The sequence below is a fragment of the Callithrix jacchus genome, chromosome 8, assembly GCF_049354715.1.
Source record: "Callithrix jacchus isolate 240 chromosome 8, calJac240_pri, whole genome shotgun sequence".
NCBI classification, from domain to species: domain Eukaryota; kingdom Metazoa; phylum Chordata; class Mammalia; order Primates; family Cebidae; genus Callithrix; species Callithrix jacchus.
The window spans coordinates 127,561,846-127,583,953 of NC_133509.1; the positions used below are offsets into that span (position 1 = coordinate 127,561,846).

Below are 22,108 nucleotides of genomic sequence, written 5' to 3' on the forward strand. Positions count from 1 at the left end.
AGGCCAATGCCTGAGCCCAAGGAACAGATCTCAGCTGGTGAGCTCTCCATGGGGTTGAGCTGCTTGGGGAATGGTGTTTGGGCATATGAACAACTGGGAGGCCCTGCGCATTTGTTACGTTATCTGCACATGCCCACAGCTAGCCCTAGCAGCTTCACTTAGGGCCCAAGCTTTTAGCAGTCACCTGCTGCAATACCATTTAACCACATAGGTCCCTTCTGGAGGAGGATGAAATGCCTCCAATCTATAGCAAAAGGGTAAAGGTAACAACCTACAGCTTGCAAAGGGGCAGGACCCCCAAGAATCCAAGGTGCAGAGTGCTGTGGGACAATCCACAGACCGTAAAGCGGCAGCGTTTGAGTCAGTAACCTCTTACCGCATCCTAGGCCTGTGCTATGCATCTTAGCACACATCCCTCTTTCATGCTCCTAGCTACCTTGTACACGTGGGTCCCGACCAATGAGGAAACAAATTCAGACAAGTGAAATAGCTTGCCTCACAACTCTAAGTCTGAACCTAGCAAGGTCCGATTCCAAAGCCCACAGGTCGCCAGTTTGGAGTAGCTATGGGAGGCAGAGGCATCCTTGCCTCAACCATTCCTCACCCAGATCCTGTCTCTCTTTAGCAAGAGATCAATATTCCAGGTAAGTCCACCTAGGACGCAAAAACAGAGGACAAGCATGCGGGGCTCCCTGACTCACTTTGTTTCCATATTGCATGACGTGGCTGGTGTTGGTGTGCGATTTTACCAGGTGGTACTGCTTGTGCAGGGTTTCTTTCGTCAGATCTTCCTGCAAAAACGAAACCATTAAAAGCCTTAGACAATCAAAGTCTGACGTTTAAAACCCAGCTGAACAGCCAGCCCCCAAAGGGCTCACCACGTCGGAGTCCTCCATCCAGTTGACGCTATACCAGTCCCCCAGGTACGTGGACCTCTTCTCATCGTAGTAACAGGCGTAGGACGACTCTCTGGGGTTGGCAGCAGTAGTTGCATAAACTATGAGGAATTAAAGATGATCTTTGAGTTGCATTTTATTCCCCCCTTGGATTACTCTTGAAGCTTGAATCCTTTCTCCCCTGGTGAAATCAAAGCATGCTACCTGCGATCAGTACAGGAGGGTAAATGTACCCAGCCCCGTGCATTCGGTTACAATAACTCATCTAAAATTAAATGTGGAAGAGAAAGGAGCCAGCTGATAGATGCTTTTTGCAGCAATTGGCAAACAGGCACGCTTAGGACATCACATGCTATTCTGGAAGAACACTGACATTTCCACCACACAGGAAACTGGAAGAGTATGGGCTTAATTTGGTTTCCAGAGAGATCTGACATTTATTGAAGAAACATCTAGATTAACGTAACGTACACAAAAGCTACCACTTATTATCTCTCTATCATGGGCTCAGAATTGTGCTGGGAAAATGCTAGTGTTTAAAATATAAGTCTCCCAACAGACACGCACTATCTTTACCTGCATTTTACAGATGGGGATAACTGAGGGTCAAAGAAGGCCAGTCACCTGCTTGAGATCAGAAAGCAACCAACACATTGCAAAGGATAGAGACTGGTCCAAAGCCCACGTGGTTTTAGCTTCAGTAGTTTTACTAGAAGAGAACTATGAGGCTCACATACAGATTCTTTATTTCCTGACTACCAATCCTTCAGGAGCAGAGGAAGCCCAGAGCTACCTGCAAGTATCTCCCCACTTCTATGGCCCAGGCTGCCCTCAGCGGCCCCTGCTAGTGGAGAATGCTCAGTTCCATGTCGGCAGTATCTGAGCAACCTGCTCACCAGCCCAGCGCGAGGCCAGCACCCCAATCACCTACCATCGATGTCATCAGGCAGGTGGTTCATCATGGACCCAGACTCGCAGGCTTCAATGTAGAACACCATCTGTGAGGCAGACAGCAGGTGAGCTCATCCCAGCCAGGTATAGGCCTCCAGCCCTGCTACTGGCGCTCTGCCCACTCTCTACCCATTCCTAACGGTCCCCCAGGCTTGCTTCTGGGAGACATTACTGCTGTAAAGAGGCTGCTGCCAGAAGCTATGGAAGCTGCTGCCACACAACGATTTATTCATTGCTAATGGAATAAAATCATCTATTATCTGAAATAATGCAAAGAAAATGGAGCCATGTGATGCTAAGGAAAATGGTTTCACTATCTAATGCAGGGAGGTGTTGCAAAGACCAAAACAGCATGGCAGGCCGTCTTTCTGCATCACTGTTGCATATCACCTAACCTATGCAGGGTTTTTTGGTTTTTGTTTTTGGTTTTGGTTGAAACATAGTCTCACTATGTTGCCCAGGCTGGTCTTGAACTCCTGGCCTCAAGTGATATTCCCACCTCAGCCTCGACAAGTGCCGGGACTATAGGCGTGAGACACCACACCCGGCCAAAAACTCTGGCCCTACACAGTTTCCGTAAAGGGTGCCATGGGGTGAGAAAGACTCAAAGTGAGAATAAGATAGTGGTATTTTCCTCCCCAACTGCCCGAAACTGAGGACAATCCTAGGAATAGTCTGCAGAGTGTGGGCCAAAGGCCAGCAGCAGCAGGATCACACGGACACTCAGGAAGGCAAATTCTCAGGCCCCTCCCCAGACCTACTGGGCTGAACTCTGGGGGCGAGGCCAACGCTCTGTTTTAACAAACTCTCCAGTGATTCTGATCTAATAGCTAAAGCCGAAAGGCTCGTCCTGGGAAACCAGTGACTGGAAGAAAACACAGCACCCACAGTTGGAAGACAGTCACGAGACTGTGGACTCTGCACCCACAGCTTTCCTCACAGCACTCCCCCAAGGGCAGAATTACCTTTCGGTACATTTTGTGTTTGTACATGTAATGGATGGTCTCATTCAGGTCCTTTACCGGAAGCTGAAAGGTAAGAATATTGATTCAGGCCAACACATCAAGAGAAACTATTTGCTGGATGGCCCACTGCGAAAGTTATGATAATGCTTCATAAATTCTTTTCTACCAATCTCTAGAAGCAATCATGGTGAAGAACACAATCCCAGAATGTCACCTCAAGTGTCTTATGCACACTTAAAAAGGGGAAGAGGATGTACTTCTTCACCCACTACCTTGTCCAGAGCTTTTGCTCTGTTCTCAGGTCTAGTGCGATACACCCAAGTCCTGAGACAGCTACCGACGCTGCGATATGAACAGAAATGTGGAGAAAGTCACCTGGAAGAGATGTCCCTGGATAGATTTCAAGCTGCTAAACCTACCCCCCACATTCACCGCCACACATACAGACCACCCCTGGCAGGACAATGGCAAATACACGCTATGGATTTAATCTCGACTCCTAGGCTTGCTTTTCTGTTCTGCTAGTTGGTCCTTAAAATGTTAAGAAAACTCACATCTTCATTGGGAAAAACCAGTATTCCAGTAGATCCATGGTCAGTGAAGTAAACGAACACATGATCCTGGGGGCCGCTGCCAAGACAGAATCAGAGGTCAATCATTTCCTTTTGCTATTTTTACTTCTGTTTCTCTAAAAAGCTGTCCTAATCAAAAAATTAAGAAGTTTGGGGAGTAGAGTTACCCAACCAGGTTTGAAGATAAGCACAAGGGCCTGGCGTCTGGCCTGTCCCCTCCGCTTCCCTCGGTGAGATTCTGAACCACAGTGTATATGCCAGAGCCTCCAAATTCTGAAGTATGGCTAGAAAGAAGGAGGGGCCTTTCCTGGGCAACAATCAGACAGTCCTGGCGTGAGGTGGAGAGTGGGGTCTTTTGGCAATTGGGCCTCATCCCAGACAGCCACACTCTCCAACCAGATCTCCCCAAAATGAGCTCAATATGGGTCTGCAGCCTCCCCTTCTGGCCTACACCATGTGGATGCCCACCTGCCTCCCTCACCAGGGCTTCCACCAGACAGCACTGCTTCGAGGTGGCAGGGATATAATAACTTACATGAAGCCAATTTGCTTCATCCTACACAGATGTCCATTTCTGCACTCATTTTTGTTGTTGTTGTTGTGAGGCAGAGTCTCGCTTTGTCACCTAGGCTGGAGTGCAGTGGCATGATCTCGGCTTACTGCAACCTCCACCTCCAAGGTTCAAGCAGTTCTCCTGCCTCAGCCTCCTGAGTAGCTGGGATTACAGGTGCGCACCACCACACCTGGCTAATTTTTTGTATCTTTAGTAGAGACAGTGTTTTACCATGTTAGCCAGGCTGGTCTTGAACTCCTGACCTCATGATCTACCTGACTCAGCCTCCCAAAACGTTTTGGTTTTTTTTGAGACACAGTCTCACTCTGTTGCCCAGGCTGGAATGCAGTGGCACAATCCTGGCTCACTGCAACCTCCATGTCCCGGATTTAAGCAATTCTCCTGCCTCCACCACCAGAGTAGCACCACCATGCCTGGCTAATTTTTGTAAGTTTAGAAGAGACAGGGTTTCACCATATTGGCCAGGCTGGTCTCCAACTCCTGACCTCAAGTGATCCACCTGCCTTGGCCTCCCAAAGTGCTGGGATTACAGGAGTGAGCCACATGTCCAGCATCTGCACTAATTCACACAAGCTTACTTGTGCCCAGGTTTCCCTACCAGCTTAAAAGAAATATGCCACTGGAGTCTCTGACATCACATAAAAATTCCACATAAAGAATTACTAAAAACAAGACATCTCTAGCCCACAGCCAGCGGGGTAAGCCCTGGGGTTCGTTCTCCCCAACAGGAAGGTCAGCTCTGCACTTATGAATGTGCCTCCCCTGCTGGGCTGATCTGTGATCAGAGCACAGAGCTGGTGGCCCTGTAATCTGACCACAGGGATTCACCCGCCTCAGGGGCTCCGCTGGTAGTGGGACATACCTGCACTAAGGGCCACAGACAACAAGGAACGAGGGGTTTAAGTGATAGGAACATTTTATTAATAATGAGGGGCCCTGGATTATAAGGTGAATTCTGTGAAGAAATGGCCTGCCAAGAAAAGCCACTGAAACAACAGCCCTAAGCACCTGTCCTAAGTCAGAACCAAACTCTCCACTCTGTACCTTCTCACAGGTAAACAGGCTAGGAGCACAGAACACCACCTGTGTAAATTCTCTGTGCTGAGTCCCACGCCACTGGAGAAGTGTAGTATCCGTAAACAGACGTTACCTCTTCAGGACTTTCCCGGATCCTATGCCCTTCACTGCTTCTGCATCGCCTCTCAGCACGGCAAGGAAATTTTGCGGGGTGACATCCTACAAGGAATTAGGAGCCACGATCAGATGCAGCTGTTGCTCCAACCCAGAGAGCTGGCTGAGTCTGCAGCCGACCCTCGACACCAGGCCACACATTCCAAGGCTCACGGCTTAAGAGCAAAAACTTTCAGCCGGGCGCAGTGGCTCACACCTATAATCCCAGCACTTTGGGAAGCCAAGATAGGAGGATCACTTGAGGTCAGGAGTTGGAGATCACCCTGGCCAACATGGTGAAACCCTGTCTCTACTAAAAATACAAAAACTTAGCCAGGCTTGGTGTCACATGCCTGTAACCCCAGCTGCTTCGGAGGCTAAGGCAGAAGAATCGTTTGAACCCAGGAGGCGGAGGTTGCACTGAGCCAAGATGGTGCCACTGCACTCCAGCAAGACTCTGTCTCAAAAAAACAAACAAAAACTATATAGAAACAATTTCATTAAATAGGATCATCTTTTTTACCTGTATGATATGTTAAATTTAATTGCATTTGACTTTAAAAGAAAAATAAAATAAAATGGAACTGAAAGAATTGTTAAACATCAGATACATGTTTCTTTATCAAAAGGATAACTAATTCCTGAAAGATCCGACATTTAAAACAGACTATGAAAAGCAGGAGAATGAAGTCATTACAGTGATTTTTAAAATGTGTCAATTTAGACAGTCTCAACTAGGAGGAAGAAGAAAGTTTTTGGAAGTAATATACTATTATATCTATAATACACTATATAATAAACTATATAATAATAATAAATGAAAAACTATCTCAGCAAAAATCCTGAGATACGTTGCACCAAGCCTGGTACTGAGAAAACATTTTTATAAAAGAGCACAGATAATCTATAACCAGATTAATGGGGATAGCTCAAGAAAGGTTAATACGGAAGAACCTACATGGTCAGGCTTCAACAATGAGAAGACTGGGAACTATCAGTAGATTGCCACTTATTCTAAACATTCTTTTCCTCTGCTTTCTTTCAAAACTCTCAACATTTACTCCTCAGGCAAAAACCCTAATACAAATGTGAAACTCTGGCCAGAAACCAGTCTCAGGAGGTTCTGATTCCAGAAACGGAAGGAAAAATCATCACTAAAATGAAAACCAAGCCTGCTGGCTCCAGCCCCAGAAGCCACTCACCTCTCCGGTGTAGTCCTTTGGAACCCCCTTATAGACGTCGGTGCCATTGGGCCTGTTGATCACAATTCCTGGAGTGGGATTGCTGCAAATGGAAGGACACAATTGAAACGCAAATGTGGCATGCCTCCGAAATCTCTCTTCAAAAACATGCATGTAACGTGAAAAAATAGGAAACATCTAGGTTTGTTGCAGATCCAACTTACGGCCTGCATAGTGGCCAGCATGTAAGTGGTTCAAGCAGCTTGGGCATCTCAGCAGTCCCACAGCCCAAGAGCTCTTGGCAGGGGCAGTGAGGAGCTGAGCTCAGAAAGCTTCGGGCAGGGACCAAAGCTGAGGTGCTCCTGGTTGCCTGCTGGAAACCAGATAGCATCATGGGGGCAAGATCTCATCAAAAGCTTTCTCAGCGAAATTCCTTTCAGAAAGAGACAGGACAGAGGACAAGACTTTGATACAAGAGCTTAAGCATTAAAGTCTCAGAATGGGCTTTAAAGCCTGAGAATGTGACCACAGTAAGGGTAGCGTCCTTCACCGCTGCTGCAGCAGGGTAAGCAAGGAGCTGGGAGGTAAGAACTCGCTGAGTTTATGCCCATATGTGCTGCCTCTGATCAGATAAGTGGCATGAGGGAACTACCCGTGAAGTTAAACTCAGCAAGTAATAAAATAAGAATATTAAGAAGGTAGTGGGAGGATCTAACCTACAAACGAAAACATTCTACATGCAGGTCTCCTGTGCTGCAGCATGCTTGGAGGTTAGGAACAAGCACCCTAGAACCCAACGGGTCTTCCAAGATGAGGGGGAACTCAGCTTCAAACCCTTTCAAAGCACCCATCAGCACCCACTTCCTGTCTATGCCATTCCCAGGGCACACCCAAGTTATGGTCAGAGATAAACATGAGGGCCAGGTATGGTGGGTCACATCTGTAATCCCAGCATTTTGGGAGGACAAAGGAGGCAGATCACTTAAGGTCAGGAGTTCAACACCAGCCTGGCCAACATGGTGAAACCCTGTCTCCACTAAAAATACAAAAGTTAGCTGGGCCTGGCGGTGCATGCCTGCAGTCCTAGCTATTCAGGAGGCTGAGGTTGGAGGATCACTTGAACCCAGAGACAGAGGTTGCAGTGAGCTGAAATCGCACCACTGTACTCCAGAAAGGGAGACAGAGCAAGACTCTGTCTCAAATAAAAAAAAAAAAAAACCTCAACGTGAGGCATCCCTATGGTCTTTTGTCTGGCCTAACATTAGGCCACTAGGATTCCTGTAAATCTATGCGACCTTTTTTTAAACACCCTGAGGTCCTCTGCCACCAAGTTCCAAGTGTTCTCCACTTACTCTTCAGCATAAGCAATGTCATCATACATCATCACGATGATCTGCTCATCGGGAATCCCATTCCGGTGAATGATCTGGTAGGCGTGGCACGCATCTGCCTGGGAGAAATGATTTGGTTAACTTTTAGATTTTGCCAGGAAGGCCAATTTTGAAGTTCTAAGGAGTGATATGTTCCGTCTCACAGAAGACTTGCTGTGAATCACCCCCTATCAGGTATTTAAATTATTATTTTAAAACACACACATTGATATTTTTATCTCAATGACCTCTCATCCATCCAAATTATTATTCACCAGAAAACTAGTGCACACGTGAGCTACATACACATGCACAGGTGAGCACACATGTACATACACCCCACCACCAGCAACACCACTATCACCGGCACCAGCACCACCACCACCACCACCGGCACCACCGGCACCACCAGCACCACAACTATCACCACCAGCAACACCACAACCATCACCTCCACCACCACCACCACCACCACCACCACAACCATCACCACCACAACCACCACCTCCACCACCACCACCACCACCACCACCACTACCACCACAGCTATCACCAAACCATCACCACCACCACAACCATCACCACCACAACCATCACCTCCACCACCATCACCACCAACACTACCATCACTACCACAACCATCACCTCCACCAACACCAATACCACCACTACCACCAGCACCAGCACCAGCACCACCATCACCAGCAGCACAACTATCACCACTAGCAACACTACCACCACCACAACCATCACCACCACAACCACCTCCACCACCACCACCACTACCACCACAACCATCACCTCCACCACCACCACCACTACCACAACCATCACCACCACAACCATCACCTCCACCACCATCACCACCAACACTACCATCATTACCACAACCATCACCACCACCACCACCACCACCACCACAACCACCACCTCCACCACCACCACTACAACAACCATCACAACCATCACCACCATCACCACCAACACTACCATAACTACCACCACAACCATTACCATCACAACCATCACCACCACCACCTCCACCACCACCACCACCACCACCACAACCATTACCATCACAACCATCACCACCACCACCGCCACCACTACAACCATCACCTCCACCACCACCGCCACCACAACCATCATCACCACAACCATCACCTCCACCACCATCACCACCAACACTACCACAACCATCACCTCCACCACCACCACCACTACCACCACAACCATCACCACCACAACCACCACCTCCACCACCACCACAACAACCATCACCACAACCATCACCACCACCACCACCACTACCATCACTACCACAACCATCACCTCCACCACCACCACCACTACCACCACAACCATCACCACCACAACCACCACCACCACTACCATCACTACCACAACCATCACCTCCACCACCACCACCACCACCACAACCATCACTTCCACCAACGCCACCACCACAACCATCACCTCCACCACCACTACCACCACCACCAACACAACCAACACCAACACCACACCACCACATACCACACCACCACCACAACACCACTACACACCATCATCACCACTACCACCACCACCACAACCATCACCTCCACCACCACCACCAACACAACCAACACCAACACCACACCACCACATACCGCACCACCACTGCACACCACCACTACCAAACCACCACAACACCCCCACCACACCACCATCACCAAGTCTACAGGTAGGAAGGGGCTCTGCAAGTCCTAAGTAACTTATTTTTCTTGTTCAGACTATATAACAGTCTCTGGAAAGCATGGATTTTAGCATCCTCAAAATCAGAATGAGAAACCAACAGAGCTAGTTCTGCTTCCCACAGGATTCTTCTGATCTAAGTACTCTGTCTGCCAAAGTCACTGTTTAAAGAACCGACTGAAAACTCAGGAATTGAGAAATTCCTCTTAAGTTTTTAAAAATAACAAGAATACAAAGGAAGACAATATTAGGAATAAGAAAAAAATGTTCCCAATGCAACTCCCAGTCCATGCAAGGGGGAAGACAGTCTTGCTTCCTTATCTCAGATGAAACATTCTACCACTTCATGCCATGGATATCATCAGAAGACAGAAAGGAAAAATGTTGCCTGTCTGCTTACATTTAATCCTGTCGTTCACAGAACAAAGACATAGGTAAGCGTAAAGAGAGGCGTGTACCCAGCAATTTGCCTCCCCAAGGAAGACAGCCTGAACAACTGAGTCTACACTCTAAACAACACTGAGCACAGCGATAAAACTAAAGCTCATTCAGACCGGCACTTTGCCTATGGATGTCCCAAGCAAACGGACTTATTTTTGACAAAGACAGGTGCTTGGTATACAGCTGTTGAATGCTGAATGGGTGAGTCCAGGGCCTGGCACTCAGGAGTGATTAGATGAATGGATGACTGAACAAATAGGAAAACTAATTCATTTTTATTGACTTGCTTCTATTTGGGAAGGGACGGAGGGGGAGTCCATCTGACAGGGACAAGGTACTAGTATAATCTTATTTTTTTTTTTAGCAAGGTGCAAGGTATACAGGTATTCATTTTATTGTATGCACGGTATATAGACATTATCTGTCTGCTATTTAGTTTAAAAAATTCAAATCAGGCCAGGCACTGTGGCTTACACCTGTAATTCCAGCACTTTGGGAGGCCAACGATCCTAGCACTTCGAGATCACTTGAGGTAAGGAGTTCGAGATCAGCCTGGCCAACATGGTAAAACTCCATGTCTACTAAAAATACAAAGAAATTAGCCAGGCATGGTGGTGCATGCCTGTAATCCCAGCTACTCAGGAGGCTAAGGCAGGAGAAATCACTTGAACCCAGGAGGCAGAGGTGGCAGTGAGCCAAGATTATGCCACTGCACTCCAGCCTGGGTAACAGAGCAAGACTGTGTCTCAAAAAAAAAAAAAAAAAAAAAAAAAACCTTGATAAATTGAACTCAGCAAAATTAAAACCTTTAACACTTCCAAAGACATTATTAAGAAAATGAAAAGACAAGCAACAGACTACAAGGAAATATTTGCAAAACACATATCTGATAAAGGGCTTATATTAAAACATGCAAAGAACCCCTGTACCTTAATAAGATAAAATGACTGAGCCAAAAATATGCAAAACATTTCTCTTAAGGAGATACACAAATGGTTAATCAGCACATGAGGAGATGTTCAACATCACAAGTCATTAGGAAATACCAATCAAACCACACTGAGACTTCAGCCACTTCACAGCCAGACAGACAATAACAATTGTTGCCAAGGACTGAGGAACCAAGAGCCTCCATACATACACTGCTATGGCAACATAAAGTGGGACCGCCATTTTGGAAACGAGCTTTATAGTTTCTCAAAGAGTCAAACATTAATTTACCATGTGACCCAACAATTTCAACTCTTAAGTACCCACCCAAGAGAAACAAAAAAATTTATTCATACAAAGATTTACACACAAATGTTCTCAGCAGCATTGTTCATAATAGACAAAAATGGGAACCAACCCAGATGTCCATCAACTGGTAAATGGGCGGGCAAAATGTGATCTATCCATTTTTTTTTTAAATGTACTGACTTCCTTTAAGTGTTATCTAATAAAAGTTCCACACAGTATTTAACTGTCTTAATTCATCCAGGATAGCAGGGGTCAATAGAACTGCTGGGTTCCACAGGAAGTTGAGGGGCTGGAGACCCCCAACACTAAATATCTTCATTTCTTCAGCAGGGAGAAAGCTGGAAATTACAAGATGACTCAAAGGAGAAATAGGCTTCAGAAAATTATAAACCCGTATTTGGGAATAAAAAGAAGTGAAGCACTGATGCATGTTACAACGTGAACAAACTGCAAAAACATGACACTAAAAGAAGCCAGACACAAAAGACCACACACTGCTTAGCTCCATTGATAGGAAGTGTCCAGAATAAACAAACCTATAGAGACAAAAAGTAGATGATTAGTAGCTACCTGGGGCTAGAGGTGGGATCTGCAAATATGCCCAAAATATTTTTTTTTTTTTAGTCAGAATCTTGCTCTGTTGCCCAGGCTGGAGTGCAGTGGCATGATCATGGCTCACTGCAGCCTCTGCCTCCGGGGCTCACTCAAGCAATTCTAGAGCCTCAGTCTTCCAAGTAGCTGGGATTACAGGCGTGTGCCACCACATCCAGCTAATTTTTGTATTTTAGTAGAAACGGGTTTCGCTATGTTGGCCAGGTCTCGAACTCCTGGCCTCAAGTGATCCACCTGCCTCAGCCTCCCAAATTGCTGGGATTAAAGGTGTGAGCCCCCCGTGCCCCGCCTGCCCAAAGGATCTTACTGGGATGATGGAAATATCCTCAAATTGATTTATAGTGATGTTTGCACAACTTGGTAAATTTACTAAAACACTGAGTTAAATAATTAAAATGGGTGAATTAAAATAATAGGTCTTAAACTAGGCCTCAATAAAGTTACATATTTTCTGCAGGGGCAGGTTCGGAGAGCCTTGTGTTGTTACTCCTGTACTGTCTGGGACTCCCAGCATCCTTGATAGGTGGGTGCTTTCATCCTCATCTTACAGATGGGGGCAAGCTCAGGAAGGGCCATGGCTGACCCCAACCAGGCCTTGCACCCCTTCTTCCACACTGATTGACCCCCTGTCAGGCTGTGACTCTCTTCTGGGCCTTAGACATACTTGGTTGCCTCTACCTTTGTTAACTCAGTGGGGTTCTTCATTTAAGTCAAAAATTTACTGGCACTCAAAAAAGATACAAGTGGGATTCAGTCAAACACTTTGAAAATGGTGTTACTACTTGTATGACTTCCCTTAAACTCATGTGACCTATACTGTATTTTCCCCACTTAAGCCCAGAAATGCCGTATGAGGTAATATTCAAGAGGAGGGTATTGAGCAAGACTTCTAGGAAACGCACGCAGAGCCCTCTGGAATGACAAACAGAGACTGTGACTTGGCTGGTTTCATAGCTTGTGCTGGGAGTTCCACTGGTCTTCCTAACGACTCCCGTGATTTACCAATAGGGCCACTGTCCCCACGCTGTCTGCTTGCGCTGCCTCCAGCTTAGCCAGCTGTCAGCTAAATAAAGACAAGCCGAACAAGGTGTAAATACAATTGGCATGCCCCATGCGTGTCATGGTTGCCATGAAAGGTCCACTATCTAGCCAGCTCTGCTCAGCTGCCAAGCATATATATACGATCACTTCCTGACACACAGCTGAGCAACTAGGCTGGGGTTTTGCAGGGTGCCTTGCTGAGCCCACTGCCAACACCAGAGAAAGAATCTGACAATGTAATTTGTTCAAACTTATACAGCACGTAATTGGAGGGCAGGAATCACACCCAGGTCTGTGCACATCTAGAGCCACACTCTTTCCAAGCTCCTGTGCTGCCTCTGGCACTTACAAGCATGGCCCTGCGGCACAAATCAGCCCAAGCCCACATCCCATATGCTCGGGATTCCCCTGCACAGTCCCCTCTGTCCTCCTGCCTAATCCCTTCCCACCAGGGCCTCTTTAAAAGCAGATTTCAGGCTAGACAGAGGTCTGTAATCTCAGCACTTTGGGACGCTGAGGAAAGAGGATCGCTTGAGCCAGGAGTTTGAGACCAGCCTGGGAAACAGCAAGACTTCATCTCTATAAAAAAAATTTTTTAACTAGCTGGGCATGGTGGCATGCCTATAGTCCCAGCTACTCGGAGGTTGAGGCAGGAGGATCCCTTGAGCCCAGGAGTTTGAGGCTGCAGTGAGCTATGATCACACCACTGTGTTCCAGCCTGAGTGACAGAGTAAGACCCTGTTACTAAAAGAAATAACGATAAAAGCAGATTTCTTTCTTTTTTTTCCTTTTTTTTTTTGAGATGGAGTTTCGCTGTTGTTACCCAGGCTGAAGTGCAATGGCACGATCTCGGCTCACCGCAACCTTCACCTCCTGGGTTCAGGCAATTCTCCTGCCTCAGCCTCCTGAGTAGCTGGGATTACAGGCACGTGCCACCATGCCCAGCTAATTTTTTGTATTTTTAGTAGAGACGGGGTTTCACCATGTTGACCAGGATGGTCTCGATCTCGACCTCGTGATCCACCCGCCTCAGCCTCCCAAAGTGCTAGAATTACATTTTTTCCTTTTGGAGACAAGAATCTTGCTCTGTCACCCAGGCTGGAGTGCAGTGGCACAAACTCGACTCACTGCAACCTCCACCTCCCAGGTTCAAGCAATTCTCTCGCCTCGGCCTCTTGAGTAGCTGGGATTACAGGCACCCGCCACCATGCCCAGCTAGTTTTTGTATTTTTAGTAGAGATGGGTTTCTCCATGTTGGCCAGGCTGGTCTCAAACTCCTGACCTCAGGTGATCCGCCCACCTTGGCCTCCTAAAGTAATGGAATTACAGGCACGAGTGACCATGCTCAGCCACAGATTTCTTTTTTAAATATAAAAGTGACACTGTGCGATGACATGGATTAACCTCAAAACACCATAAATTAAGAGCTTGTTTGTCTGGGCATGGTGGCTCACACCTGTAATCCCAGCATTTTGGAAGGCCAAGGCGGGTGGATCCTGAGGTCAGGAGTTCAAGACCAGCCTGGCCAACACAGTGAAACCCCGTCTCTACTAAAAATAAAAAAATTAGCCAGGCATGGTGGTGGGCACCTGTAACCTCAGCTATTCAGGAGGCTGAGGCAGGAGAATCACTTAAACCTAGGAGGTCGAGATCATATCACTGCACTCCAGGCTGGGCAATAAGAGTGAGACTCTGTCTCAAAAAAAATTTTTTTTTAATAAATAAATAAAGAGCTTGTCAGAAGAGCAGATTGTGAGTCACCACCACCTCCTGCCTGTACCCCTGGCCACTCCCTCTCACCTCCATTGCTGCAGTCTGCCAAGGCAGCCTTGCCTTCAGCCCCATCAGTCTCGATTTTGCCCCTTGGCCCACAAAACCTCAAATATTCACTATCTGGCCCTTTACAGGAAAAAAAGATATTGCAGGCTCCAGTCTTGAGCTAGACAGCAGTGGGAGGCTCTGAGTGTGGGGATGGAAAAGGAGCTTGCCGGAAGCACAGAGTGAGGAGCTCCCTGCTCTTGTCATGTGACATAGGGCCTGTCCAACCTTTTATCTAGTTCTAAGGGAGAGGTTCTGTGAAAGGGAAAGAAAGGGGGAGTTCCTGACTGGTCCTTCTCCTCCTAACACGCCTCACCATGCCCTCACCCTAACTTGCTGGTCTCTTTCTCCCTTGCTCTCTCATCCCTCTCTACCTGGGCATGTGCTGTCCTTGCATGTCCTGTGGCCACTTTCCTTTCCACCAAGGCCCTGACTTTGCTCAGATGACTTACCCAGCTCCAAGTGGTCAGGAATGTCCCTGAGGGAGAACTGGAAATCCCTTTCCCCTCACCAGGGACTGACTGACTTGTATCACATGAGCACGTGATACAATTCTGGCCAGGCAGACATGGGACAAAGTCCACCCACAGCTCCAGGAAAAGATGCACATTCTGATCAAGAGCAAGCCAAACAGTCAAGACACACAGATGGCCTCTTTGTCTTCCTCAAGGTTCTGTTTGAATGTGACACCCGGAGCTGCTGCAGCCATTTCGTGACTATGAGGAGAGTGTATTTGAGGACAGTTAATGAAAACCATGATGATAGAGTAGAAAGATGAAAAGGGGCCAGGCGAGGTGGCTCATGTCTGTAATCCCAGCACTTTGGGAGCCAAGGTGAGTGGATTGCTTGAGGCCAGGAGTTGAAGACCAGCCTGGGCAACACGGCAAAACCCTGTCTCTACTAAAAATACAAAAATTAGCTGGGCATGATGGTAAGCTCCTGTAATCCCAGCTACTCAAGGGGCAGACGCATGAAAATTGATTGAACCTGGGAGGTGGAGGTTGCAATGAGCCGAGATCACACCACTAAACTATAGCCTGGGTAACAGAGTGAGATTCTGCCTCAAAAAAAAAAAAAAAAAAAAAGATGAAAAGGACCTGGGTTTGAGATAACAAGGCTAAACTGCTTAGTAAGCCACATCTAGAGTCTTCACACTCCCTCAGATTCAAACCACCAGGGAGGGCTCTGGTATGAGCACTTGAAGGCACCCGATGTGCTGGCCACGCCCCTCACTGTGATTTTTATATTCCCAGCTGATGCTCTTCCCTCCACACAGAAAGGGCATACCGTCACCTTTCAAACCCACCTCAAGCCTCTCCTCCAGGAAGCTGCATTCCCATCCCCCTCCTGATGGAGCTCACCTTCTCCTGGACCCAAACCCAGCACCTGGAGCTCCTGTAGGAACTGCTCATTCTCAGCTTCCAGTTCAGGTATTCGTTGTGAACTGGGCGGGGGGGCCCCTGACTCCCCATTCTCCACAATCCTCCCCTATGCCCCTTGCAAACCATGGACCTCAAATGAAAAATGTTAAACTAAATGGACCAATGTGCCAAGTCTGTTTTACTGCCCAAAAAAATTCTGCTGTTTGCCATTTTCAGAATGCAATGCCAGCAACATTGATTCTGAGTAGCAGTCGTGACTGCTCAAAGACAAGGATGCATTCTGAGAGATGCTTCAAGAGATGAGACTGTCATTCTGTGAACATGATGGAGTGTATTTACACAACCGTAGATGGCCTCACCCAGTGGTCCCCAACGTTTTTGGCACCAGGAACTGGTTTTGTGGAAGACAATTTTTCCATACACGGGGATGATGGATGATGGTTTCGGGGTGAAACTGTTCCACCGTAGATAATTAGGCATTAGTTAGATTCTCACAAGGAGTGCGCAACCTAGATTCCTCATATATGCAGTTCACAAAAGGGTTCATGCTCCTGTTAGAATCTAAAGCCACCGATGACTGACAGGAGGCGGGGCTCAGGTGGTAATGCTCACTGTGATGCTCAGGTGGTCATCCTAGGCTATAAACCTCTACTGCATGTTACCGTCATGAATACCGTAGACAACTGGAACACAACAGCAAGTATTTGTGTATCTAGATGTAGGAAAAGTACAGTAAAAATATGCTACTATAATCTATGGGATCACTGTCGTGTGTGTGGGCTGTCACTGGACAAACCTGTCATATGGCGTATGACTGATTACAAATGACCTGCTTCCTTTGGCTAAGCTTTCTATGATAAACTTTAAATATGCGTTAAATTTTTAATACAAAAAAGGAACTATTTTAAAAGATAAAATAATGCCAAGACACCCAAGCCACATGACTAGAGTAGTGATTATGAACATGGGCCCCAGAGCATGGACTGCCTGGGTTTAAATCTCACCTCCACTCCTTACTAGCTGTGTGACCTTAGATAAGTTATCCAGCCTTTCTGTGCCTCAGCCCCACCTCCAAATCTAACAATGGAGATCGAATAGGACTTATCCTCTTGCATTGTCTGAGGATTGGGATAATACATACCCAGTGCTTGGACTTGAGCCCTGCACATAGGAAGCACTGAGTCAAGGGCAGCCTTCTTCCACCCAAATGTCAGCACTGCAGAGCAGGGGACGACACTTGCATCACCAGCACCCTGAACAGCACCTGACTCACATGCGCTCAGCAGCAATGAGCCAGGTACCATTTCCAGTCACGTCTGCTCCTAGGCCACTTCCATCTACCCAGCTTTTTTGTTTTTGGCTCATTCTGGGATCGTACCACACTTCCCAGGTACCTGTCCCCTCTGCCTATCCTGGGCCATCTTGCCAGCCCCTCCCCCAGGTCTGCCTCTGTCACCTCTCTGGCACTCATGCTTGGCTGCTCACTTCTCCTCGTCACCCACGCAACCCTCCCCCTGCCCCCCATCCCACTCTTCCAGCTCTCCCTGATCGCCCCAGACTCCGCTCTGATTCCATGACTTCCAAAGGGGCCCTCCTTGCTCACCCCATGCTCAGGACACAGGATGCAGAATGTCCTGCCTACATCACCTCCGACCCCCAATTCCCGACCCCCAAATCACACTTAATCCCAGCCCAAAATGGAAGACTGAGAAATCAATTTGATCAATACAAAACAAGGCTTAATTAACAAGCATAATGCATAGGAAAGCACTTGACAATGTTCAATTTGTATCTGGTGAGCCACTCTTCCCTAAACAGAGACTTGTGGTAAATGAATGTTGTGTTAATCCAAGAAAAATGTAAACCTCTAGGAAAATGTTAAGTTTAAAAACCTGCCTAGGAGGCCGTGGGGGGGCGGGGGCTCACACCTGTAATCCCAGCACTTTGGGAGTCCGTCGGGGACAGATCATGAGGTCAGGAGATCAAGACCATTCTGGCTAACGTGGTGAAATCCCGTCTCTACTAAAAATACAAAAAATTAGCTGGGCATAATGACATGAACCTATCTATAGTCCCAGCTACTCGGGAGGCTGGGGTAGGAGAATCACTTGAACCCAGGAGGCGGAGGCTGCAGTGAGCCAAGATGGCATCACTGCACTCCAGCCTGGATGGTAGAGCAAACCTCCATCTCAAAAAAAAAAAAAAAAAATCTGCCTAGGTTCCATGGAGACCGTTCTTTCAAATGAGCGAAACTGTCTCAAATCAATCAATCAATCAATAAAAGGAGTGATCATTTTGCCATGATAACCACTTTTTAACCAAGCCAAATTTCCTATATGGCTAACATGCAAAAGTGATTGGAGAAATTAGTTATTCATTCATCCATTCATTCAGCGACTGTAAATACACACTGGATTTCAATGACTTAGTACAAAAAAAGTATGGTATCTCATTATTATCTTTTTTTTTTTTTGAGACGGAGTTTCGCTCTTGTTACCCAGGCTGGAGTGCAATGGCGCGATCTCGGCTCACCGCAACCTCCGCCTTCTGGGTTCAGGCAATTCTCCTGCCTCGGCCTCCTGAGTAGCTGGAATTACAGGCACGCGCCACCATGCCCAGCTAATTTTTTGTATTTTTAGTAGAGACGGGGTTTCACCATGTTGACCAGGATGGTCTCGATCTCTTGACCTCGTGATCCACCCGCCTCGGCCTCCCAAAGTGCTGGGATTACAGGCTTGAGCCACCGCGCCCGGCCATCTTTTTTTTTTTTTTTAAACAAGGTCTCGCTCTGCTATCCAAGCTGGACTGCACTGGCTATGCACAGGTGCAATCATAGCTCCCAGCAGCCTTAAACTCCTGGGCTCCAACAATCCCCCGACTTCAGCCTCCAGCTTGTAGCTGGGACTACAAGCACGCTGGCTGGTATCTCATTATTGATTTTTTATATTGATTACATGTTGAAAATGATAGTGATTTGGAAATACTGTTTAAAGAAGTTATTAAGGCCAGGCATGGTGGCTCACACCTGTAATCCCAGCACTTTGGGAAGCCAAAGTGGGCAGATCACCTAAGGTCAGGAGTTCAAGAAGAGCCTGGCCAACATGGTGAAACCCTGTCTCTGCTAAAAATACAAAAATTAGCTGGATGTGGTGGTGGGTACCTGTAATCCCAGCTACTCAGGAGCTGAGGCAGGAGAATTACTTGAACCAGGGAGGAGGAAGTTGCAGTGAGCCCAGATCATGCCAGGCCTGGGTGACAGAGTGAAACTCCAACTCAAAAAAAAAAAAAAAGAAATTATTAAAATACTAATTTCACTTTCTAAATGTGGCTAAATGTGACTACTAGAAAATTTACCATGGCGCTCCTTCCAGACACAGCTGCTCTAGAGCCAGTTGGCCTGGGTTTGAAAACTGGCCCCACCACTTGTGAGCTGTACCGCGTGGGCAAACTGCTGACCCTGCCTATGCCTTGGTCCAGTCGTTGGTAAAGGAGGAGTAAGAACTGGACCAACTGCACATCACCCCACTACAGGGGTCAAAGGACTTTGTATAAAGTGCTCTTAGAAGAGAGCCCCGCATTTAGATACTGCAAGTCTTAGCATTCATTTCAGAGACTGACAAGTTTAAATAACTTTTTAAAAAAGTAACAGCTTTACTGAGATATAGTTCACACACCATAAAAGCCAGTCTTCTGGGCCAGGCATAGTAGCTCATGCCTGTGATCCCAGCACTTTGGGAGGCCAAGGCAGGCAGGTCACCTGAGGTCAGGAGTTCGAGACCAGTCTGACCAACATAGAGAAACCCTATCTCTACTAAAAATACAAAATTAGCTGGGCATGGTGGTGCATGCCTGTACTCCCAGCTACTTGGGAGGCTGAGGCTGGAGAATCTCTTGAACACAGGAGGTGGAGGTTGCGGTGAGCTGAGATCGCACCATCACACTCCAGCCTGGGCAACAAGAGCTAAACTTTGTCTCAAAAAAAAAAAAAAAAAAGACCAGTCTTCTAAAACAGACAATTCAGTGGTTTCTAGTATGTTCACCAAGTTGTATACTCATCACCACTACTTCTAGAGCATTCTCATTCCTGCAAAAAGAGACCCTATATCCATCAGCAGTCACTCCCCAGTCTCTCCTTCACTCAGCCCTTGGCAACTACTAACCTACTTTCTATCTCTATAGATTTCCCAAATTTGGACTTTCGTTTAAATGGAATCATAAAATACGCAGTCTTTGTGACTAGCTTCTTAACACATTTGTAAGGTTCACGCATGTTGAAGCATGTGTGAGTACTTCTTTCTTATGGTCAAATAATATCTTCTTCTACAAATAGACCACATTGTGTAATCCATTCAGCCTCTGATGGACATCTGGGCTGCTTCTACCTTTTGGCTACTGTGAACAATACAGCAGGGCAGAGAGGCCTGGGGATCCTTTCATCAGAGCCCTGAGCTGAGTCCTGTCTGGTCCCTACTTGCCATGTGGCCTTGAGCAAGTCATCTCCACTCTCTAGGCCTCAGTTTCCCTATCTCTAAAGAAAGATGTTGAAGTAAGTGGGTCTCAACCTGAATGATCTGGCTGCTTGGAAACACTGGGCAATGTCTGGAGACATTCTGGGTTATTACAGAGGAGCAGGAGATGCTATCACCCAATGCGTGGGTGTCATGGACATTGCTAAACCACAAATGCACAAGACAGCCCCCAACAACCAAGGATGATCTGGTTCCCAACTATCCATAGTGCCAAGGTTCAGAAAGATTGCATCAGGCTAAGATGCAACAGAAACTTCTGAGGAATTGCCAAACTGTTTTCCAAAATGGCTATACCACCTTATAATCCTCCTAGCAATATACGAGGGTGCTAATTTCTCCACATCCTCACCAACACACCTATGTTATAGCCAGCCTAACAGGTCCATCAGTGGCTTTTCAAGTCTTTTCTATTTAATATTAACAATGTCTGCAGTTGTTTTCAGAATGCCAGTGTCATAAAGAAAGAGATTAGTCATTTTCTTACCTGGTGCCTATAATTATACCAGCCATTTGAACCGGCCACAATCACCACCCAGTGCTTGCCTCCATCTTCAGGATCATCTATGGGAAGAGCACCAATGCCCAGGGCCACACTGAGAAATACAGCTACTTTCCAAACCATTCTGCACCGTGGAGTTTAACTGCAGAAACCTGAGAAGGGAAAGGCAGAGTCAAGTAAAAAGAAACCAGAACAGATAAACATTGTCAGCCCCTAGGAAAAGATACAGTAAATGGGTCAAAAAGATAAGGCCATTTAACCACCAGACACTGTATGCTGAGGAGAACAATGAAGATAAGAGAGGAATTCTATTTTGAGCTCTATTGCTCCATCTTCCACGTGGAGAAGGGGCTGTCCATACCTGTGGATCTATCTAGAAAGGTCTCTGGATAAAGTTTTTTTAAAAGTTTTTGACACAACTCAAAATACAGCAGATAAAATTCATCAACAAAATTCACTGTTGGAAAAATATCTACCACATACTATGAACTATTTATAAGAAAAGAATAGACTGGGCATGGTGGCTCACGCCTATAATCCCAGCACTTTGGGAGGCCGAGGTGGGTGGATCACAAGGTCAAGAGACCAAGACCATCCTGGTCAACAAGGTGAAACCCCATCTCTACTAAAAATACAAAAATTAGCTGGGCGTGGTGGTGCGTGCCTGCAGTCCCAGCTACTCGGGAGGCTGAGGCAGGAGAATTGCTTGAACCCAGGAGGCGGAGGTTGCGGTGAGCCGAGATCACGCCATTGCACTCCAATCTGGGTAACAACAGCGAAACTCCGTCTCAAAAAAAAAAGAAAAGAATATACATGTGAAATAAACTGCAGGCCAGGCACGTCTGTAAGCAAAAATTAGCCAGGCATGGCGGCAGGAGCCTGATAACAAAGCAGAACAAAATCACAGGGAGATGTGCCTACTGCAAGGGCTTGTGACAGAGGATGGTTAATCTTTGCAGAACTGCTGCCTTTCACAAGAATCTATGCTATTACCTTTAAGGCAAAACTTACGCCCAGGCGTGATGGCTCACACCTGCAATCTCAGCACTTTGGGAGGCAGAGAAAGGCAGATCGCTTGAGGTCAGGAGTTTGAGACCACTTTGGGCAACATGATGAAACCCAAACTCTACT

The 22,108-nt window shown here is 46.9% G+C and overlaps 1 protein-coding gene across 1 annotated transcript in view; it reads right to left on the reverse strand.

Annotated features, from left to right (window-relative positions):
• Positions 1-22,108, reverse strand: part of LGMN (legumain) — a 41,793-nt gene that overhangs the window by 7,229 nt on the left and 12,456 nt on the right. The window contains exons 2-10 of the mRNA XM_035261316.3: positions 20,963-21,129; positions 7,662-7,759; positions 6,331-6,412; positions 5,109-5,194; positions 3,367-3,442; positions 2,813-2,875; positions 1,828-1,894; positions 879-997; positions 702-791 (exon numbers count right to left, since the gene is read on the reverse strand). Coding sequence (XP_035117207.1) covers positions 702-791; positions 879-997; positions 1,828-1,894; positions 2,813-2,875; positions 3,367-3,442; positions 5,109-5,194; positions 6,331-6,412; positions 7,662-7,759; positions 20,963-21,100 — 819 coding nt within the window. The 5' untranslated portion in view covers positions 21,101-21,129. The remainder of the gene's footprint in view (positions 1-701; positions 792-878; positions 998-1,827; positions 1,895-2,812; positions 2,876-3,366; positions 3,443-5,108; positions 5,195-6,330; positions 6,413-7,661; positions 7,760-20,962; positions 21,130-22,108) is intronic.